Genomic DNA, 22740 nt, shown 5'->3' on the forward strand with positions numbered 1-22740 from the left:
GATGGTTCTGTGATTTTTTTTTTCCTTATTTATCGGCTTCGATGTCCATTGACACACAAAATTACCGTGCTTCCCAATTATGCCGGGTCACTCACCTTCATTTTTTTCTTTATTTTTTCTATCTATTTATATTTTCATTTACGGATGCTGTCCGATGATTCTGTGATTTTTCCTGGTGTATCGGCTTCGATGTCCGTCGGCACACAAAATTACCGTGCTTCCCCATTATCTTAGGTCACTCACCTGCATTTTTTTTCATTTACTTTTTTCGTTTATTTATTTTCTTCTTTTCTTTCATTTATTGATATTGTCATTTACGGATGCTTTCTGATGGTTCTGTGATTTTTCTCCTGATGTATCGGCTTCGATGTCCATTGACACACATAATTACCGTGCTTCCCGATTATGTCGGGTCACTCATCTACATTTTTTTCATTTTTTTTCTATCTATTTATATTTTCATTTATGGATGCTGTCCGATGATTGTGTGATTTTTCCTGGTGTATTGGCTTCGATGTCCATCGGCACGTGAAATTTCAGCTTTCTACGTCACCCGGAAGGTACCGATCTTAAATATCAGTCAGGAACTTTTCATTTTCATTTTACTTGATATATTTCAATTCCTCAATTATTTGGTACATTGTATTTCATATTGCTTGTGTAATCCCTTTGGTACTTTGGAGGTGTCAAAAATGTCAAGCTGTGGTCATTTCAGGAGTCAAAAAATGAAATGCAGTGGAGCGATTGGTAATCTGTTGTTCAGGAAGTAATACGTACCCAGAAGTGTCCCAAAACATTCACATGCTCTGTGCTGAGCAAGGCTTCATCGTCAATATTGAGCAGTGAGTGCCCAGCCACCACTCCAGCATTATTAACCAGCACGGTCACCTCCCCAACCTGTACACCGTCACCAAAATGGACATCTATGGTTTCACCCAATTCATTGTGTGCCTATTATCACTCTCACAAAGTAGCATGCAATAACTTTCACAAAATCCAAATCCACCAATTTTATTATAACAGCAATTGGATACAATGATGGGTTAAAAATCCTACCCTCTTCCTGAAACTGAGAGGCTGAGTGTTTAGATGATGAGACCGAGTGTCGGTGAATAATCGGTTTAAGAAAAGGAATGACAAATGCATTGGAGCTGCAGGAACTCGATAATAGCATGCATGTTATATTGTTGGCACAACCCTTGACTGCATCACACTTAACCAAAAACTGCTATTTTTGCTGTGCCAAGAGGGGTTGCTGCATGCCATAGTGCTCCATCATTCAGATATGACAGTAGTGTAGAGGCTGCCATCATGCACACTCACTTCCAAGCCATCTAGCCTGGGTTTGAATCCAAACCCAGCTATAAATTGTCTTCCCTGTGTTTCACGGGCAGGATGATGTATCAATGCGTTTGCCGTCCCTCGGATGGATGTTAAGCTGGCATTCCATCTGCTGGCATTAGTTTGTGGACGTTAAAGACCCCACGGTGTCATTTGCGAAGAGTAGGCGAGCCATCACCGGCACCATGAACAAATTACAAATTCCTGCTCCAACCTACAGGGAGCACCGCATCAGCGGAAACAGCCATGCCACCCCAGCCAATGATGTTTCTCACAGTCACCTGCTGCACATCCAAGAAGAAGCCTGCAATCCCGTTTCAATTTGGGTTGTGAACCTTGTGGATCCAACATTATCTTTTGAAAGGAGCAAGCTGTTCACCTGTACTCCCTTTCATGCCCTCCCGCTTTGAGCTCACTTCTCACGCTTACTTCCACAAGCCCGATATCATTTTCTTTCCTTCTTTTCACATTACTGAAATCTTATGGGTTATTTTTTGTTCTCCAGTCTTTTGAAATAGTGTAACTTTACAATCATCGAAAGATAATTGTGCATCCAGTGTTTTATCTTCTCTTGTGTGCTTGTTTAATCTGACTGCATTTGTCCTCCAATCACAAGCTGAATCATGTGTCGTTCACACTGAAGTCCCTTGGAAACTGGTGCCAAAGGATCTGCAACCAAAACAATTATCGAATGGAGCGAGGTGAGTTCAGGGTGACCTCTCAACCCAGAATCCTCAGATATGCCCTGGTGCTCTTAAATAAGGAAATAAACCGAGCATGAAAGATGATGCCTCGGAACCCAATGGCGAGCAACTCATAACATGTGGATGACTGCCACACACCATTGAAAGGTCAGAGTTCGGTGTTACGGTTTTGTTATTAAGTCGAGAATGTACTGTATTTCCATTGTCATTTATAATTTAGCCTGAGCAGAACAAGGAAGAACAAGATGTTCTTTGTCTTGATGACATTCCCTGCACACAGGGACGGACATGCGATTCAGGGGGATAAAACAATAAGGAATGCATAGATAGAAATGATACTCATATTGGATGCACAACAGCTTTTATTCAAATGTCAATGCTCATGACAGGTACTTAAAATGTGATGATTAAGACACTTGCAGTATTTGTGTATTTAATTTGGTGACTCTTTTTTTTCTACCCTCCACATTATAGCCTTTGTTAGTTGGTGGGGAGCTGGGCAACAAAGGAGAACCAGAGGCAAAAGAAAGACAGAAGAGTTGGTACTGGAATAACTCCTGGATTCCATCATCAGTGTATCTAATCGTGGAGGAAAAAAATAAAAGGATGGATGAGGAGTTGAAGTCGCACAAATGTAGGAAGAAAAAAAATGGCCAAATCCGATAACAGTAATCCAAGTAATCAAAAACAGCTGTTACAATCTCAATGACCAGCAAAGCAATGTGGACAAAGTTCAACCTGAGACCACAATTGAAAGGGGAACAAAGAACGAAATAGAACTGCACTTTGATAGAGCGCATACCTCCGCCAGGCTGAACAGTTTATGTTTTTTTATGTTTTGTATCCCACTGATTGGCCAGATCTGGATCCGGACCTGAACCAAAATCGAATCGGCTTGTTCTTGTCACCTAACCAACTCATCCAACAAATTTTGTCATAATCCGTTTACGATTTTTTTAAATATTGTGCTGTATATCGTTTTTGGCCCTATCTCTCAATGGGGAAGAATTACTTAGGTCATTGAAATAATTGTCGTATCTGGATCCGGATCTTCACCAAAATCGAATCACTTCGTCCTTTTCAAACACACAACCTGTTCACCAAGTTTCCTTCGAATCCGTCCTGGACAGAAGTTATGTTTTTACCACCGAAGGGGGACAGAGGTAAAAATTAGCAAATTGAGGGATTGCAACAAATGGATAGGATTAAACCAGGTAGGCTACCTGATCGAAGTACCGTACGCAGACTGCGTAATCCAATCCTTTCTGCTCCCACCTTTTGCCGTGTGACTTGAGCTTGTCGATAGACGGCATGTCGATCGGCCACATCGCACACAAAGTACCAGCAGTCTGAGCCGGCCTGGCGTACTTCGGCACACGTGGTCCTCAAAGTCTCTTCTGTACGGCCCCAGAGTACGACCTGAGAGAAGAGCGAGGAGGACAAAAGGAAAAGTGATGGATGGAATGTTGAGAAGATTAAAGAAGGATGAGGAATATCTCAGTTGGGAAAAGCAAGAAAATAACAAGAAACAAAAGTAATCGGAGATTGCAGACCCTCGCCATGACTTGTTTTGTGTTGTGTATTTTTTGTGGTGTTTGTGTACTGGTGTGTTGCGTAATTAATATAGACATAATGAGAACTGCCACTTTATAACTGCTGACAGTGATGACCCGGTCCTAAGCCGTCCTGCTTTTATCGGACACCTGACCCGTGACATTTGTTATTATTCAATTGAATTCAGAATGGGATTAAAATACATTTGATTCAAATCAAATGGAAGACCAAATAGGTTAAGTCCTGCCTTTGTGTCATCAGAAGGAACACAAACAAGCAAAAATGCAATGATGAAGTCATCAGGAAGAACCTGGATAGGATTCACATTTCAGCTGCTACTCCTCTACCCTCAAACCCAGCCTGGCACAGCCAAGTGAGCCTTATTCAAAAAAAAACAAAAAGGACCCAGATTCAAAAACTCAAATAATTCTGGCTGCCACACCTTGTGTCCGATCAGGTTGAAATTTCAAACGTGTATTCACCATCACCACCAGATCATAATTTTGAAGTTTCACGTCGATTGATTAAGCGGTTCCAGAGAAAGATTTTTTTTAAAGATTTTTGCTCAATCCAATATGGCTGCCAGACCATATGACTGGTCAATTATTTGTGACTACCCTGGTAGCCCCAAGAATTGGGGAACATTTGTGTGAAGTTTCCCCTTGATCTGTCCAGCCGTTCTGGAGAAGATTTTTTATAAGTTTCAGGGTAAATCCAATATGGCTGCCAAACCATGTGACCTACGATATCATATGTGTGAATCTTTTGTTTCTCATGGATAGGTGGTAATACTTGTGAAGTTTCACCTCAATATGTCCATCTATTTCAGAGATTTTTTTAAGTTAACAAAAAAAAACAACAACATGGCTGTCAAATCATGTGACCAATGAAATCATCAATTTATTTTTTTCTGTGGACCATTTTATCCCAAGATGACCCTCCAAAATTTTCATACTGATCAGATGTAGTGTTCTACATATGCAATTATGACGCCCAAACGAAGGCACCTATGACGTCATAAAAAAAAATCACATTTTCCATGACGAGTACTTGCCGTGTACCAAGTTTCAATTTTTTCCTTGGTGCAGTTTCAAAGATAGAGGTCCAACGTTTTTCCGTTTTCTCCAACATGGCTACCACACCACGTGACCTATGACGTCATTATTATCATGACAACATTCTACATGAGTAGAATTAATGCTGAATTTTTTGTCTCAATACAACAAGCAGTTGCAGAGAAAAATACTAAAGTTCTGTGCGAACAAACAAACAGACAGACAGAAAGACAGACAAACAAACGAATCCACGTGCAATACCCTCTCTTTTGGTGAGGGTAACAAGAAAGAGCAATCAGAAATTGCAGATCCTCGCCAGGACTTGTGTTGTGTGGTGTATTTTGTGTGGCAAATAAATGGAATGATGTACTAAACAAAAGGTCATTGATTACAAATGAAAGGTCTAAATGGTATAGTTGTAAATGCATCAAGGTCAAATGTCTGAAAAGTTGTTGAGGTCCAATGGCCGAAAGGTCTGAGAAGGTCGAAATGGTTTAAAGTATCTAAAGGATTTTAGAAGGTCAAAGGGATCCAAAGGGTATAATTTAAGGTTTAAAGGATCAGAATTGTCTGAAGGGGTCTAAAAACATCTGAAAAAAAGGTCTAAAGGTCAAGTGGTCTACAGAGTATTCAAAGGTCTGAAAGGTGTAAGGGTCAAAGGGTCCAAGAGGCTCTAAAGCAGTGGTTCTCAAACTTTTTTGCCCTATGCACCCTTTTCATCATATGTCAGAATGTTATTCCCCCCTTTCCAAGATTGTCTGACTCAAAAGGTGCATTCCAAATAATATGCATGTAATATTGAAAATCTTTTATTTTTTTATATATTAGTACACTTTCATTTACTTGGATTATTTTTTACTAGCCGAAACCCCGTCACAGACGGATTCCGTTCCATGAGTTCAACATGACAACCAGTGGCGGCTCTTGTAAGAGCCGGATCCCAGTCAATGTACTCCATGGCCTTACCTAATGAGGCCTACAAAACGTCCTTGTACACGACATTTTTGGTGTACACTACTCCTTGTGAAGAAGTCCCCTGATTTGTGCACGTGTCTACTTTGACGTACACTGTGTCAAAACTTCTCAAGTCACAGTACCGAGAAAAACGTGACGTGACCGCGAAGAGGAGCACAAAATTGGTCCTTCAGTATTAATATATAGATGCTTCAGAGTTGAAGGTTGACTATTGCCACTATGTGCGATGCACTCTTGCAGGTACGAAGTTTCTTTCAGTCCAGGTCACAGTACCGAGAAAAACGTGACGCGACCGCTAGGAGGAGCACAAAATTGGTACTTCAGTATTAATATATAGACTAGCATATACCCGTGTTCCGCACGGAGTTGAATGGGTGGCAAAAGGTGGATGAGGCATAATAGTTGATGTTATGGGAAGCTGGGGAGGGTGTCATTAGCGATGTGATGCACTATGGTTACCTGTCCTTAGTTTTCTAAAGGACCTCCCTGGAAATGTCATTTTGGGTGAGTGTCTTGTTGCTGAATAGTCCTTGTGAGGAATTATTGTCCACTTTGATAGATATATAGGAGTAACCTCTTGCACGTGAAAATGCAACATATAGTTGGCCATGGGAGAACACAGGGGCTGGGAAGTATATTCCGAGTTTGTCAAACGCCGTGGGATTTGTTTATGGTCATCGAGTATGCGAGTCTGACTGGAAATTGCATCCTCTGCAGTGTGACTGGAAGGTTGGCATCTGATGGGGCAAGTTTAACATGATATAGGCCTAGCCCGAGACTGAACAGGAGCAGTGGAGGGTGACCGAGAATCAGAATGCAAATTTCAATTAACGGCACTTTTTGGCGCACATCCGACGATCGAACACCGCTTGGACACTTTAATTTGAAGACCACACATGCAAGACACAACACAGGTAACGATGGCAGTTGATATTGACAATTAATGTAATGAACGGCAGTTGTTTGGGTGCATCCGACAATCGAACACCTCTTTAATTTGAACAGTTAACACGCACACATTCAAGGTACAGAATCTATTGTCGGACACCGTGCTTTCGAAGAACAAAGAAAAGAAGAGAATCCGGGCAATGAAGGGATGACCTTATACCCGTTCCCTGGTTCCCCCTACCTTTAGATTACAGCCTGTGATGTTATCTGGACGTAGGCCTATTGCAACTTGTTTTCGGGTGTTTTTAATAAGTACGTTGGATTTCAGACACAAATTGACAGTCTAAGACGGCGTGTTCAGTCTGGGAAGTACATTGGATTTCAGACACAAATTGACAGTCTAAGAGGGAGTGTTCAGTCCGGGAAGTACGTTGGATTTCAGACACAAATTGAATCTAAGACGGAGTGTTCAGTTCGGGAAGTATGTTGGATTTCAGACACAAATTGACAGTCGTAGAGGGCGTGTTTAGTACGGGAAGTACGTTGAATTTCAGGCACAAATTGACAGTCTAAGAGGGCGTGTTCAGTCCGGGAAAGAGCCAATCGGGGTACATCATGTTGGCAGAGCTGGCGCTCAGGCTTGTCACATTTGCTCTACGGCGAGGATACGGCGGCCGTACGCCCTCTGAATTGACAAACGTGCGGCGGCCGCAGAGTTTCTGAGGTGGCCTCAGGGTGGCCCTACGCCATTTGGCTATATTTTACAGGCCGTAAGGTCGCCGTGGAATTATAACGCTGAGTTATAACTTTTTTCATTTCTACGTTCGCCGTAGCAATTCGACAAGGCGAAAAAAAAATACTGTACTGCTTAAAAAAAAAATTAACCCACTCGTTACCGTCCGTCTGGCCACACGTTCGCCTTAGGGCCCCCCAGTGGTCCCCCTGCAGTCGCCTTGCGGGCACCTTGCGTCTGCCTTGAAAATTCTATGGCCGCCGCAGGGACGCCCTAAGGTCACCGTGCGACATCAAATCAAAGACCGTACGGTAACCCCACGTTTTCGGTCTCCACAGTTTATAAATACGCCGTGCGGCTCCCCGAAAAATAAAAACATATGTGACTGCTACATTGCGTGACCGTGGAAATACTGCGGCCGCCGTATAATTGCTTGTGGCCGTAGATTTTGGAGACCCCACGGCCGCCGTGGCAAATGTGACCTCGGCCTCATCGTTCCCCTCCTTCCACGCTGATTTTTAAAACATGACAACCATTGCTGATGTTCTGAGCTATACTATTTATTATCAGTTGTGTTTATGTTCAGTGCTTGACGCAATAAGTACTCCCTTACTCGAGTTCATATTTTTTGGATAGACGACAGCACTTTCCGTGCAGCAGTTCAGCGATGGCGACCGAACGGAATAAATGCGGCCGTCGATGGGTTGAAAATCTTGTTGAATCCACGTTGTCATCGAATTCCAGCTTAGAAATTTAGTGCATCGTCTTCGTCACATTAAGAAACCCCAGTATATGGGAAATGAGCACATTCCTGCCGGCAGTTTTGGAGGAGAAACGTCAAATTACGCGCAGACGTTAACAGAAATAATATATATTTTAAAATAAATCTTTACTTTAAATACAATGTTTCTTGTTACATTTTTGTGTCAAATTCACCTTCTGAGGTAGTCAGCATGTGCAGAAGAGGCTTTTACATTGCAGACGCTGTTTGTTTCCTCTCAGAGGTGGCGACGACAGACGTGATGACATCAGCGAATGACCGATGATGTCATGACGTCATTACGCCTCTCAGCGGTGACGTCGCACGTCACCATGCAAACGAATGTAAAAATTAGAAAATCGCCCAAAATTCCCAAACCTGTCCGTGTGGCACGATCTCACATCGCACACGCTGTTCCTGAGACCACAGAGCACCCGCTTGCCGAAAGTGGCGACAATCCATCCGGCAGTTGTGGAGGAGATACGTCAAATTACGCACAGACGTTAACAGAAATAATATATACTAGCCGAAGCCCCGTCACAGACGGATTCCGTTCATTCAACCACCCTCACCAGCTCACCCACACTCGAGGGACATGGACTGGACAGGGCGTGCTTGCCCCCGCCTCTTCACTCCCCGCCCCCCCCCGTCTCTTGATTCCCCGCCCCACTTGCCCCCGCTCCCCTGTCCAGCCCCTCACACTCAACCCCGCCTAATTCACCCCAGTCCCCGCCCCATTTCTCCCCCATCTCCCACTTTCAATTTGCTTACCCCCGCCCAAAAATTTGCTTACCTTGCCCCCCGCCTCTTCACTCCCTGCCCCGTCTCTTCATCCCCCGCCCCCCGCCTCTTCACGTTCGCCCCCGTCTCAACGAAAAGTGTTTATTCTGCTTCAGAGTTGAAAGTTGACTATTGCCACAATGTGCGATGCACTCTTACAGGTACGAAGTTTCTTTCAGTCCAGGTCACAGTACCGAGAAAAACGTGGCGCGACCGCTAAGAGGAGCACAAAATTGGTCCTTCAGTATTAATATATAGATAGTGGAGTTTTACAAAAATGGCAATAGAAAATGTTGATGGATTTTAAAACTTGAATAAAAGTAGGTTTTTTTCATATTCATAACTAATTACTTAACAGACTAAAGTTACTGAAGCACACTTCAATAAACAAAAAGTTCAACAGAATGCCAGGGTATTGTAATTCATTTTATTCCAAATCTGGACACTCATTTTTTTTTTAATTTGAAGTGATTCTTCACCATTGAGAGATGGGACTGAAAACTATGAACAGGATGATTTTCAAAAAGTTGTGGATGAGTTATGACAAAACTCGGTGGATGTGTTTGGTAGGTGACGAGAACAAGCCGATTAGATTTTGGTTCAGGTCTGGATTCAGATCCGGCCTATTGGTGGGATACAAAACGTAAGTTGTTCACCCCAGTGGAGGTGTGCGCTCTACCGAGTACCGTTCTAGTTTTCCTTGTGAGGATTTCCTCATTCCCATCACAATAATCTTTTCAGAAAATTTCTGGATTATGGTGTCACCTTTCAATAGTTAACAGCATGATTGGAATTGTTATTAGCCTCGCCCATCAGGGAGAGGCCTCTGTAAACAGTCTGCGTGCCAGTGAGTGTGTGAGTCCGCAAGCAGATCTACTTTAACAAATCGTTAATTTCTAGATCTACTATTATATGCAGTATGAGCAGAGGTACCCACCCGCACCTTGTGCGGACTCACCTGCACCCACACTCTGGACTAAACCAGGTACCCACCCGCACTCTGGACTAAACCAGGTACCCACCCGCACTCTGGATTCAACCACAGACGGGAAAGGGACAAAACTGGGGGACTCAACTCTGGTGATAGCGGCTTGAGGGGTGGGGGAGAATGGGCGCAGAGCAGCCACAAGCAGGCAATGAAGAGGTGATCGGCAGGACGACCAGCAGCAGGCAGATGAACAGGTTCAGAATGAAGGCAGGTAAGTGGGATGCTCCCATCCATGAGCTCTCCCCAGAGACCCCAACTCTCTTCTCAGAAACTATTTCCCCCCAAAATTCATGATCCTGTTTGTCAGTTCTGCTCAGAACTCTCAAACTTTGCCTGCCCCTTTTTTAGGTCATCCCTCTTCTCCCCGGGCAATGCTCTGCCCCTTGGAGACATTTGTCGTCCCCCCTAGTGGTGGCATCTATAGCTCTGCCCCTCTCTCTTGCACCATCTCCCAGCCCCTGGTTGATGTTTACAAAGGGGTTATATGTACAATTTCTTAACCATAATCGCTAATTAATTATTACTCTGCACCATCCCTTGTATGGTGCACATTCAAACAAGACAATTCTTAAGCTGACGTGTTCCTACTTATTACATCAAGATGGGCTCGCTACTCGTTCACGGACCATGCTACTCTCTGCTTCTATCTATTCTAAGGCAATGTCTAACCCTCTCCCTCCGCCCCCCCCCCACAAATGTAACACCACCAGGTGGCGCTATACGATACACATTTACATAGAGATAAAATGGAGTCTTTCCCCCACCCTGAAAATCCCTCCCTGTAGGTTTAAAATGTTTTCGTGCATCTCCATTTGCCAAGAAGATTCCAACGCGATGCAATATGATGGGGTTACTTCCAGTGGGACCGATTCTATCGATGGACAGACAGACAGAAAATACAAATACATATGTTTAATCTGAGATGGCTGCCATAACACGTGACCTATAGTGTCACAATTATCATTAAAACATTCTCCATAGCGGGTCGCTCCTACCCTAAAAAAATTGTGTCAATCGGACAAGTAGTTGCTGAGAAAAAATGTTCATAAACTGATAGAGCAAAAAAAAAAGGGTCGAAGAATAACAATAATAATAAATAATGAAAATGATCTCAACCAAAGTATTAATTTGGCTTCTCCATATTCTCATAATAAAGCTTTGTTGAAAATTTGATGATAAAAGCTCAAATGGTAAAAAAAAAAAAAAAGTTATGGCCCGGACAGACATACAGACACACAGAGGTGATTGCAAAACCCCGTCTTCCGCTATGCAGGACGACGGGCTAACAACATAATTTTGAGACTGCATTGTACTTTTACATGAATTACAGGGACATTTAATCGAAATACGAACGACGAGGCTTACGGGTGCTAATTGCTCAGATACAAATGCTTCGTAGCGAGAAGATGACCGACAAGAGCTAGAAGATCCACGGCTGGTTATGGCAAGAACTCCGAATGTGGCAACTGGCACATATTGGTGCACTCTTGCGAAAGACACCATCGGACCTTTCATGTCCACTGGCAAAATCTGGTGGACAGGACCCCAGCATCACCTTACATTCAACAAGTACTACACCGATTGATGCAATGCTCCTGCCTGCGAAGCACCAGGGTGACGGGTGATGGGCAGGTCCAGAATCGAACCGAGACGAGACTACTGAAAGGCCAGTATGTAACTTCTGAGCTATCCTGTCAGCCTCTTGTGGATTTGAGTCTGTGCTGCGATGCGTAACGGTTCAAAGGTCAATTCCACCTTCACTGACATAACATGTATGTCGATGGTTTCTGAGTCCTCTTCGGTTCAAGCACAATGCTTTTCCCCTGAAATTCTCTGCCAAGTTGAAGAATTGGGTTTCTGTATGGCACCATCTTGTCCCAAATAAACCTCTGAAGCATCTATTGTAGCAGTCACGCTCTTTGTTTGAATGAGTAATAGCACTGTCCTACTCTTCTTTTTTTTCTGTATACAGTCATGGCTGGTGGAAGAGCTAGAACACTGAGCAGATCAGGATGCAACAAAACAAAAGGAACAGCAGAGAGAGGGGGGAAACACCAACAGCAGGGTTGTAGGACAAAATAGTTGGAGACTTGGGCAAGCAATGGATGTGGGGAGGAATGGGGGGCAGGGAAGCATGTATGGGGTGGGAAATATGGAAGTAGGAGAGTTAGGAAGAAATGGAGCAGGTTAATGAGAGTAGTGAAGATCATAGTTTTGAATGAGGGATGATCTGAGACGGCGGTGAACAGCTGTCTTGAAGACCTGGAAGGAAGGATGAGATTGAAGATAATGTGGAAGTTTGTTCCTACTATTACGGTCCACCTTCAACCCCCTTCTGGTGAAACTCCCTTCTGTTCTGCGATACGACCTTTATATTAGTAGCCAAATCCAAAAATGGATCGAACAATTGACCAACAAGTTCTCTTGGTAGACATTTTGACGTATGATGATAACCATCACTGCTTACCAACCTGCAAAGAAATGAAAACTGTTATAATTTCATGCAGGGTCAACACACGTACTTCATTTAAATTTTCCACAAGTTTTGAACTTGAATGCAGAGCAGGAGAGGTATGGCATTTGTATGTGAGAGATGAGGAAGAAAGGATAGTCGAGATAGAAGGAATGGAAAGGAGAAAAGGCTATCCATACCAAGTGGAGAGAGAAAGTGAAGGGTGAGGGTGATGAAAAGGACTAGCAGCGTTCCTTGATCGCGTGAATGCCAATGGGCTCTTGCACAAATCATGTTTTGTGTATACTAACCCGCTGCCCTGACCGCTGAGTGACTCCCAAACACCTCCCTTTGCCACAGGCCAGGCTGAGGGATTCTGATAAGTTTCCAACAATTGTACGTTATCTTAGCAAGTGGAATAAACATCTCAGGACCAGTTTAATTTTGTGCAAGAATCGCTTACAGATTAAGCATCTTCTGTTATTTCTCATCCTCTTTGGAGAGATCTCCCGCCACAGTATCGCTCGTCTATAATCAAAATCAAATTGCTGACCTAGAATGATCTTTCTCGAAAACAGATCACTTCGACCCTAACCCTTCTTCGGCTCGAAAGACTGGTCATCTTCGCCCAAAGCATGTCGCTTCATGTCCTGTTAAGTTACCCTATCTGTGATGGTTCTTCTTTTGTATGCAGCACATGGCTGCGGGTACAATCATTTGCCTGGAGCTCTGCAGTGCCGCTGATGCAGTTCCCATTGTAGCAGTTGTAGATAAAAACAAGGATTTCAAATTTGTTCAGGGTGCCAACGATAGCTCATCTACTCTTCGCAAAGGACTCCGTAGGATCTTTAACATCCACTAACTGAAGCTAGTGCATGAGATGCCCAGTTTAACGTCTATTATCCGAGGGACAGCACACATGGTGATGAATCATCCCGCCTGTGAAACACTCGGATGACAGTTCTTAGCTGGGTCGGGATTCAAACCCAGGCTCGACAACTCAGAGTAGTGTGTGCATACCTCTCTGCCATCCTGGTGGCCCTTGTGGTTGTTGTTGGGTGCAATTAAGTCTTGTCCAGAAAAAGAACACCTGCACCACACCCAAAATGGCAAACGATGACAAATAAAGAACATTTAATGAGCCCGTACCTCACAGGATTGTGTCGTGTACTTTTCATCAGTGCCAATTTGTAAGTACTTTTACATTATGAGCTTGGTTCCATTTACTGTACTTCTCCAACCGATGGCAGTGGTGTAGGTGTTTGTGTTTTTGTAATATGGTTTCTAACCGATAATTTTGTCCTACACTACTATTGGGCTCTTGGACCCCCCTCGATGGACAAGCGGAGAGGAAGGCTTTAATCAAGTGTGACGTTTTCCTGCCTGGCAGCTCGCTATTTACACCATTGTGGAAATGACTCTCAGACTTGAGTTTCACTGGAGTTAAACTAAAGTTCACTGGAGTTAAACTGCGTTTGCGGCCCAATCCTCCAGCAGCACTCTTACCACGTTCCACGTCATGGCTCTATCTTCAATGGGTTTTCACTCCTTTCAACTGCGGGACCATCATCAAACCCCTTTTGGTGAGCAGCTTATTCTAACAGGCACCGGCCATTTATGACACCCGAGTCACAGAGGGGATCATATTATTTTGTGGGCACAACGCCGAACTGGCCCACCGGTGATGCACCATTTCTTGCTTCTTCTTGAACTTGTGGCTGTTTTCACCTGCACTCAAGCTTAACAGCTTATGGGACACCGTTCACACTGGACGAAGTCATCAACTTTTAGCGATGAGTAGAAGTCGATAACTCAGATTTTCTATAATTGCAAAGTACTGAAATGAATCTATGACTGCTCCTTTATTCATTTTTTTTTTGTATGCCCATCTTCATTGGCAAAACAGTTTGAAAAGTCTGAAAAATTAAGATAAATCTTTCAACTCCAATAATAATATGCTGCAGGTCAATCCAAATTCGAGGGTAGTTTGTTGGCATGTATAGGTACACCATACTCGTAGTCAAATTGTGTACGTAGTTAGTAGAGGAAGTTGGAGAAGAAAACAACAGCTTTAAATCGTGGCAATCAAGACGGATTTCGAGTGGAGCTGAGACACAGCAAGACATAAGTATGGGTTAAAAGACAGGAGAAAAAGAAGCAAACTGTCACGTTAAGAGGCAGACATCCAACGAGGCATCTGACTGGGACATGAACATGATAGCGGGGTCGGACAGCGGGCATTTGGCTGAACTTTTGACCAGAAAACTCCCACTACCCCTTCCCTCTCACTTTCCGTCTTCCCTCCGCCCCGTTAACCTCCCAATACCCTCACCCTCCCTCATCATGGCCTCTCGGTGCTCCTCCAGTCCTTAGGGTGGGAGAGGGGGGGCGGTGGATGGGAATCTTGTTTTATTGTTTTATTTTTAAGCTTCGTGCAAGGTTCACCACAGGGTGTGGAACGTTTTGATGCTCTGGAATGCTTCATTGACGTTACTTCACCTTGAGTCGGATTGTGGAAGAAAAAGTTGTTTTTTCATTCCCAGAGCAGGCATCCGCAGAAAAAGACATGGGGAGATGGAGAGAAACAGACGCCAAACTTTTCCTGTGACATCTTGCAATTTGGATTGTAAACTGGGTCCTTCCATATTGTTACTATGGTCAAATTGTTACAAGCATTCGGCACTGGATGGCTAGTTTCATCTTCTACATTCTTGCCTGCGTTCTTCGATGCCAATCTCAGCTGCGTTTGCCCATGGATCCTCAAATTCCCCAAATTAAGTCAAACGTTGCTGTAATGCAAAAACTTTGCTGTGATTACTTCTGTGAAATCATGCCCATGGTTGGCATCTCGCCAGGGAAAATGGAAAGGGGCAGCAGCAGCAAAACATACACTGAAAAAGCCATAAAAGGAGAGGCAAATAGCACCCTCTGATTCTGATTCTGATGTACCATAATCTGTTTCAGAGTTGCCGAAACGGTTTATTGGCAAGAGTGGGATTGGGTGATTTTTCCATTGCTTCCCACCTGTAGTTAAGGCAATAATTTGGAATTTTGCCATGGTGCCAGCAACAGCTTGCCTACTCCGTGCGAAGGACTAATGCCGGCAGATGGGATGCCCAGTTTAACGTCCATCCAAGGGACGGCACACACACTGATGAATCACCCTCACTGTGAAACACTGGGATGACCGTTTATGGCTGGGTCAGGATTCAAACCCAGGCTAGACAGCTTAGAGACGGGTGTGCGTACCTTTAGGCCGTCCTGCCAGTGAAAAGGAAAATTATTAATACATGTGTTATTGATATAATAGTCAGTATAGAGAATTTAAGTGACACTCAGAGGTACGGGCCAATAAAAACATTTTTAAACGATGACTCGATTTGAAATTTCTAAATAATACAAAATTTGATTTATTTGTTGCTCCAAAACTGTTTAAATGCCATTAAGCATTCGAGAATAGAAGTGGTTGCCCTTCGTATCCATCCCGAAGAATGCTGAACCAGAAGCTTCTGAGCAGATAGCAATCACACTCTAAAATATCAAGCATTATAACCTGGTGTCAAGGAACCTCAATGAAGACCAGACCACTTGCTACCCACAGTAGAGGCAGGAACTTGGGATTTGTTCATGGTGCCGGCGATAGCTCATACTAACTTCATGATGCACATCGTGAGACCTTTTTCGTCCACCAACTAATACCAGCAGTTGGGACGTTTCATTATATTTGTTTCTCCAATAAGTGCACGGCCCTGTAAACTAATGTATTTCAGCATAAATACTTTAAAGGTTTTCAAAAAATTACTCCACCACTTACATTATAGTCCCTGCTCAATGATCGTATATTTATGATGGTGCTTACCAATAATATAGATCATGGACCACAAACAACATTTAGAGTGGTTCTTGTTAACATTACAAGATGTCAGAATGAACGTTGATTACTGTTTCAGTCATGTAGACATGATCGTAGATTCAACGTTTGAAAATTGACATGTCTTCTTTTAATGGTGTTCTTGCTGGAAGCCTGAGAAAAGTAGCTGCTATATCAACTCCCAAGAAAATAAAGCACATAAAACAAAACAACAACCCAAAACAACCTGCAGGGTTGTACACAAATGTAAAAACCTGTTTACAAACTTTGTTGCGTGTCCATTACAGATACACAAGGATACAAAAGAAACTTTGGTGCAGGAGGAGGCCATTTATTCCATCATGCCTGCGCTGCACCAACCCCCAGGATCATCATCCATCCGCAAGCTACTTTACTTAGTACCTCCCATGCACACAAACCAATATATCCATCTCCAATGCATCCAGGTACCTATCTATATACCATTTAAACCTATCCACCCTCTCCGCTGCCACTATCTTTCCGGGGAGACCATTCCATGCATTATCCAGCACTTTTATCACTGATTCACTCCCTTTCACTCAGCAAGCTCATCTACTGTTTAACCCAAGACACCTCACTCAACTCTTCTGTTTGAGGTTTTACAATGTTGCTCCAGATCATTTCAAATATCCACACACCACAACCTTTGACCTTTAACATCTTTTATATTCGAAAGACCAGTCTATCAAACAAGGCTTTGAACACCCATGAGCTGAAGATAGGATAAAAAAAATCATAACAGTTAAAACAGGGGACTTGCTCTCATGAACTGTTCTTACAAAGACGTTGACAGGTGTACACGAATACGACTATTTTTATGATGAGGAGCAAGCCCGTGGGCCCCAACCCCACTTTTTAGCAGCATCTCACAGAGCGAACGCTGCTCATAGAGAGCTCGGCGTTGTTCTTGTTCTTCTTCTTCTTGTGAAGACCAAGCCTTAACCTTTAGGACTCGGCTCTTGCATATACAAGATCCGGATCTCCTTAAATACGAAGCACATGTACACATCCTCGCATTGACGGTGCCTTTTGAGAGCGTCTATCATGAACTTTTAAATATATTCGGACATTTGCTTTAAAGTTTTGAAAAGTTCACGTTATTATTTAAAGATTATTCCATTTATCGTATTGCAATTTCGTAAATACATTATTTATTTCGTAAATACACTATATATCGTAAATACGTAAATACATTATGACGGGTCTCGCTATTGGCTTAATCAAGGCACGTGACGAAATATCGGAAGTTGTTGTTTATTTTATTTTATTTTATTTTTTTTAGCCGACAAAACCTTGAGGACGCTGCTCTTGGACACATTTATCCTTGTTATTATATTGACTGCAGCTATAATTTATTTTTATTTTGGAATCCTAAGAATGGGGAAAGGGTAAAGGATTAATTCATTGATAAACCACTGTTTCTCGTTATGGAGGCATGGCTACCACCAGAAAAAAAATTAACTAAAAAAAAGGGTTTTGGTGAATAATGATTTTGTTCTTGGAATGCTCAACAGGTATAGCCTTTTTTTCTGAGCATTTTTCGATATTGATGTGAATAATAGAAATGTTTTTGTCCAAATTAATAATTTTTGACCCCACACCTGCCTAGTTTGGTCCTTGGCGATAAATATGGTGATGTTTTCAACTTTGTGCGACCAGTGGCTTGGGAGATGCAAAAATGACACCGAGAGACTGGATCTTATTATATAGACATTATCTATCTATACAAATGTGTGTGTGTGTGTGTGTGTGTGTGTGTGTGTGTGTGTGTGTGTGTGTGTGTGTGTGTGTGTGTGTGTGTGTGTGTGTGTGTGTGTGTGTGTGTGTGTGTGTGTGTCCTCCATCACTCCAAAACTATAAAAACCTATCAACCTGAAACTTTGCATGCAGACGAAGAAAACTCCAAGAAAATGCAAGAGTGAAAATTGGGTGTTTGAGTTAATTAAAACACTCGTTTTGAAGATAATTAACGGCCTTATTTAATTAAATCCTTCATCAGGCGATCCTCAGCCACCTCGCTCTCTGGGGTCTGAAGGCGTTTCCTCGGTAACCTGGCTGGGGTCTGAAGCCGCCATGTTTTTTGGCCTGCTCAACCATGCCCTGATTTGGAACAGGCCACGATTTCTTAACGATAACGTTTCTTTTTCACTTTCCTCACTCATATTATCAAATGCCTGTTCATCATAGCTATGAATCACTGTGTACATCGCTTTTGTAAGTACTATAGTCTTCAAATTAGGAGCTTGGAGCAATTTCATGCATTACATGATACGATTTTCCATGATCTACTCTCACGGACTAATGAAAGTATATCATCAAAATATTTCCTGAGGGAAAGCTTGTCCATAGCATCTGCCAGATCTGTGTCTCTGTTTTGTGAGGTGCTCTACAGGGAATCAAAGCAAATCTGGTTAAAAAAAGAAAAACGGACGATTTAAAAAAAAGTTATTATGTTTGTGTGGACCGTGAACCGATGTACCATGTGACGCGTGCACAGACGAGCAGGCAAGATGGCGGATTATCTGCATTGTTTATTTCACGGGCGATTGAACTTTGCAATGTCTCCAGGGTTGTTCTGCATTCAGCTGCAACTCTTTTGTGGATAAAGTAATTATTTGAAGGAAGTCATTTTATTTCATTAACTGCTGCGTGCGTGGTGAAGATTAGCTTTAAAGTTAACGGGATCCTATATGATATGCAGCAACAGCCTGGCCAACCTTATCATTCCTTCTCATTCCTTATCCTTAACCTTATCAAGCATTTAATTGGAGTGCATGCAGGAGTGCTTAAGCCACTTGCCGAATGCCTTACAGTCGATAGCGGTACCGCGCGACGTCCTTTGAGCGAATCGTTCACTCACTGCCGATGCTATTGCCCGCCATACCATTCAGAGCGAGTGGTTCGTGCTCCGTCGCCCTGAGCGAGTGGTTCGTGCTCCGTCGCCCTGAGCGAGTGGTTCGTGCTCTGTCGCCCTGAGCGAGTGGTTTGTGCTCCGTCGCCTTGAGCGAGTGGTTCGTGCTCCGTCGCCCTGAGCGAGTGGTTTGTGCTCCGTCGCCCTGAGCGAGTGGTTCGTGCTGCGTCGCCCTGAGCGAGTGGTTCGTGCTCCATCGCCCTGAGTGAGTGGTTCGTGCTCCGTCGCCCTGAGTGAGTGGTTCGTGCTCCGGCGCCCTGAGGGAGTGGTTCATGCATCGTCGCTCTGACCGAGTGGTTCGTGCTCCGTCACCCTGAGCAAGTGGTTTGTGCTCTGTTGCCCTGAGCGAGTTGTGAAATAATTCCCAATTTCCGAGCCGTTTGCCGTATTTACATGTTTTCTAAATTACTGAGCCAAATTTTTTTTTATACCAATCACATGCAGCTGTTAATAAAGATGAATGTTTGTGAACATATCCCTGAAATGTCTAAATAAATGTTTTTCAGTGAAAGCTACTCATGGTTTTTGAGTTGTTCCCAATATCAGCCAATTGTGTGTGTGCGTGTGTGTGCGCGTGCGTGTGTGTGCGCGTGCGTGTGTGTGTGTGTGTGTGTGTGTGTGTGTGTGTTTCATAAAGCAGAACTGTCTGTCTGTCTCTCTGTCTCTCTCTCTCTCTCTCTCTCTCTCTCTCTCTCTCTCTCTCTCTCTCTCTCTCTCTCTCTCTCTCTCTCTCTCTCTCTCTCTCTCTCTCTCTCTCTCTCTCTCTCTCTCTCTCTCTCTCTCTCTCTCTCTCTCCTTCTCTCTCTCTCTCTCCTTCTCACTCTCTCTCTCTCTCCGTCTCCCCCCCTCCTCTTTTTCTCCCTCCCCCCTTTAATACTCCCATCAGCAAAGCGACAGGTGGTATTTGCTAGTACAGAATATATATTATGAAATGATAAATCGGGTAAGTAAACCTTCTTTTTGCAAAATTACATGTGTTTTCTTTATTAAAATACGAAATACGAGTTGACAAAGTGTGCCCACGTTGTTCTGGGACACTCTGTATGAAGCTCTTTCTAACCACTCTCTCACTGATATTAATGTGTCGTACTTTCTGGGCTCAGTGAACTCGAAGGTTAAAATTTGGAGAACTAACAAAAATCAAAAGCAACGATTTGGGGCAGATAACAAAACTTCCATATGTGTTCATAAACGGCCAAAGACTATATATATATATATATATATATATATATATATATATATATATATATATATATATATATATATATATATATATAATATTATATTATATACATATATATATATATAATATACATATATATATATATATATAATATTATATACATATATATATATATATATATATCATATTATATTATATACATATCTATATATTATATTATATATATTATATTATATACATATTGTTGTAGATTTCCGCCCCTTCGGCGTGTGGATGACCGCCTTAGCCCAATTGCGGCAGCGCACGCCCACAGAACGCGCAATCTAGTCGTAGCTTCCGGATCAACGCCGAAACCCAGCTATGGGTGTTTTTATTACACCACAAACTTGTCAATGCTCTGCCCATGCTCCAGGGTCGATCGCCGAATTATCGATTTACCTAATTATTCGCGCGGACAGACTACCGAGAGTTTGTACCTCGACAGGGCCTGCAGGAAAATGAGCCGCTTAAGCGGCTCATTCTTTCTGCGAATGCCGAGCGGTTTTAATTCTCCAGATCCCGTCGGACCAGATTATTTTATCGGCTTTGTAATCAGCCAACTAATATCCTGAACGCAATTATGGCAGTCAATGTAGGAAGGGATGCAATGAGCAGGTGACATTCAACAATGGGGACATTTATTTCCACTCAGCACCTAAGCAGTCAATGGGGGGATGGAGACAGGACACGAGCAAAAAGCCTACGGCCGATTCCTATGATCATTTACAGCACGCACTTACAACAATTCTACTTAACCAGACTGGCGCCACAAACATACACATGCACATGCAGACAGAGATGGTGGCAATTGCCTTTATTAATACCCCCAGCTCGGAGGGAAGGTGAGCTGGAGGACCTGTCCTTGACGACGAAGGCAGGACAGGATGACGTCTCCGGACCAGCTCAATGAGCCCCCAAGACCAGCACGACGAGCCCAGCAAGACAACAGCCACAGTGGTGACCACCAACGCCACGACGACGACGACAGGAGCGCCCGCCGGCTCACTTCGCTTTCTCCCTCCCTTCTCTCCTCCTGGGTGGCTCTGGCTTTGTCTGGATCTGTCTCTCTCAGAGGATTCGTCAATCTCCTCAGAGCTCCCGTCGATCTCACAGACCGACCCGTCGATCTCCTCAGAGCTCTCTGTGTCCTTCACAGACCGACGCCCTCCTGCGCATGCACCCCCCCCCGCACACCCCTCCCACCCGCCAAATCGAGCGGAAAACCCCGCGACCGGCCAGGCGGAGGTGCGAGTCCAGGCAAGGGCGATGCGGTGCGGTCGCCGGCGACCCGGCGGCGCTGGCGGTGGAGCAACCCCGAACAAAAGGGAAACCCAACCATTATAACAAACCGCAGCGCAGAAACATTTAAATACCCGTGAGACTAGGGGAAAGGGCTATCTATAAAACACGTATCCTGAATGTTGAGTGCGATAGCTTTCCAAATCCGCAACAATATATATATATATATATATATATATATATATATATATATATATATATATATATATATATATATATATATATATATATATATATATATATATATATATCATGATATTTCAAAACCTGTGAACGAGTGATGACAAAACATAGTGGATGAGTAGGTTGGGTGACAAGAAGTTGATTAGATTTTGGTTAAGGTTCAGATTCAGATCGAGCCCATCAGTGGGATACAAAACATGAACTCTTCAGCTTGGAGGACGTATGCGCTCTCCCAAGTGCCGCTTTGTATTGCATCGCAATTGTGTTGTGTATTGTGTTATACTTGCATTGTAATTATGTTCGATATAGTGTTATATTTGTACAGTAATTGTATTGTATATAGTGTTATATTTGTACAGTAATTGTATTTTCCATAATGTTATATTTGTGCAGTAATTGTATTGTATATAGTGTTATTATTTGTACAGTAATTGTGTTCTTTGTTGTGTTGTATTTGTGCAGTAATTGTGTTTATTATTGTGTTATATTTGTACAGTAATTGTATTCTGTTTAGTGTTATATTTGTACAGTAATTGTATTCTTTTGGTGTTATATTTGTACAGTAATTGTATTCTGTTTAGTGTTATATTTGTACAGTAATTGTATTGTACATAGTGTTATTATTTGTACAGTAATTGTGTTCTATATAGTGTTATATTTATACAGTAATTGTATTGTACATAGTGTTATTATTTGTACAATAATTGTATTGTACATTGTGTTATTATTTGTACAGTAATTGTGTTTTATATAGTGCTATATTTGTACAGTAATTTTATTCTGTTTTGTGTTATATTTGTACAGTAATTGTATTGTACATAGTGTTATTATTTGTACAGTAATTGTGTTTTATATAGTGTTATATTTGTACAGTAATTGTATTGTACATTGTGTTATTATTTGTGCAGTAATTGTGTTTTATATAGGGTTATATTTGTACAGTAATTGTATTGTACATAGTGTTATATTTGTGCAGTAATTATATTGTATATAGTGTTATTAT

At 42.7% G+C, this 22740-nt stretch overlaps 1 protein-coding gene across 4 annotated transcripts in view; it reads right to left on the bottom strand.

The window, feature by feature from the left end:
- The window catches only part of DHRS3 (dehydrogenase/reductase 3), a 38586-nt gene that overhangs the window by 14489 nt on the left and 1357 nt on the right, over positions 1 to 22740 (bottom strand). Inside the window, exons 2-4 of one of the 4 annotated variants that reach the window (XM_085877648.1) lie at positions 13251 to 13320; positions 3321 to 3464; positions 778 to 897 (exon numbers count right to left, since the gene is read on the bottom strand). In XM_085877648.1, the coding sequence (XP_085733774.1) occupies positions 778 to 897; positions 3321 to 3464; positions 13251 to 13320 (334 nt within the window). The remainder of the gene's footprint in view (positions 1 to 777; positions 898 to 3320; positions 3465 to 13250; positions 13321 to 22740) is intronic. The other 3 variants (XM_085877649.1, XM_085877647.1, XM_085877650.1) reach the window with 3 other exon arrangements.

The sequence above is a fragment of the Eptatretus burgeri genome, chromosome 4 (assembly GCF_056783735.1).
Source record: "Eptatretus burgeri isolate ZD-2024b chromosome 4, Ebu_testis_v1, whole genome shotgun sequence".
NCBI lineage: Eukaryota > Metazoa > Chordata > Myxini > Myxiniformes > Myxinidae > Eptatretus > Eptatretus burgeri.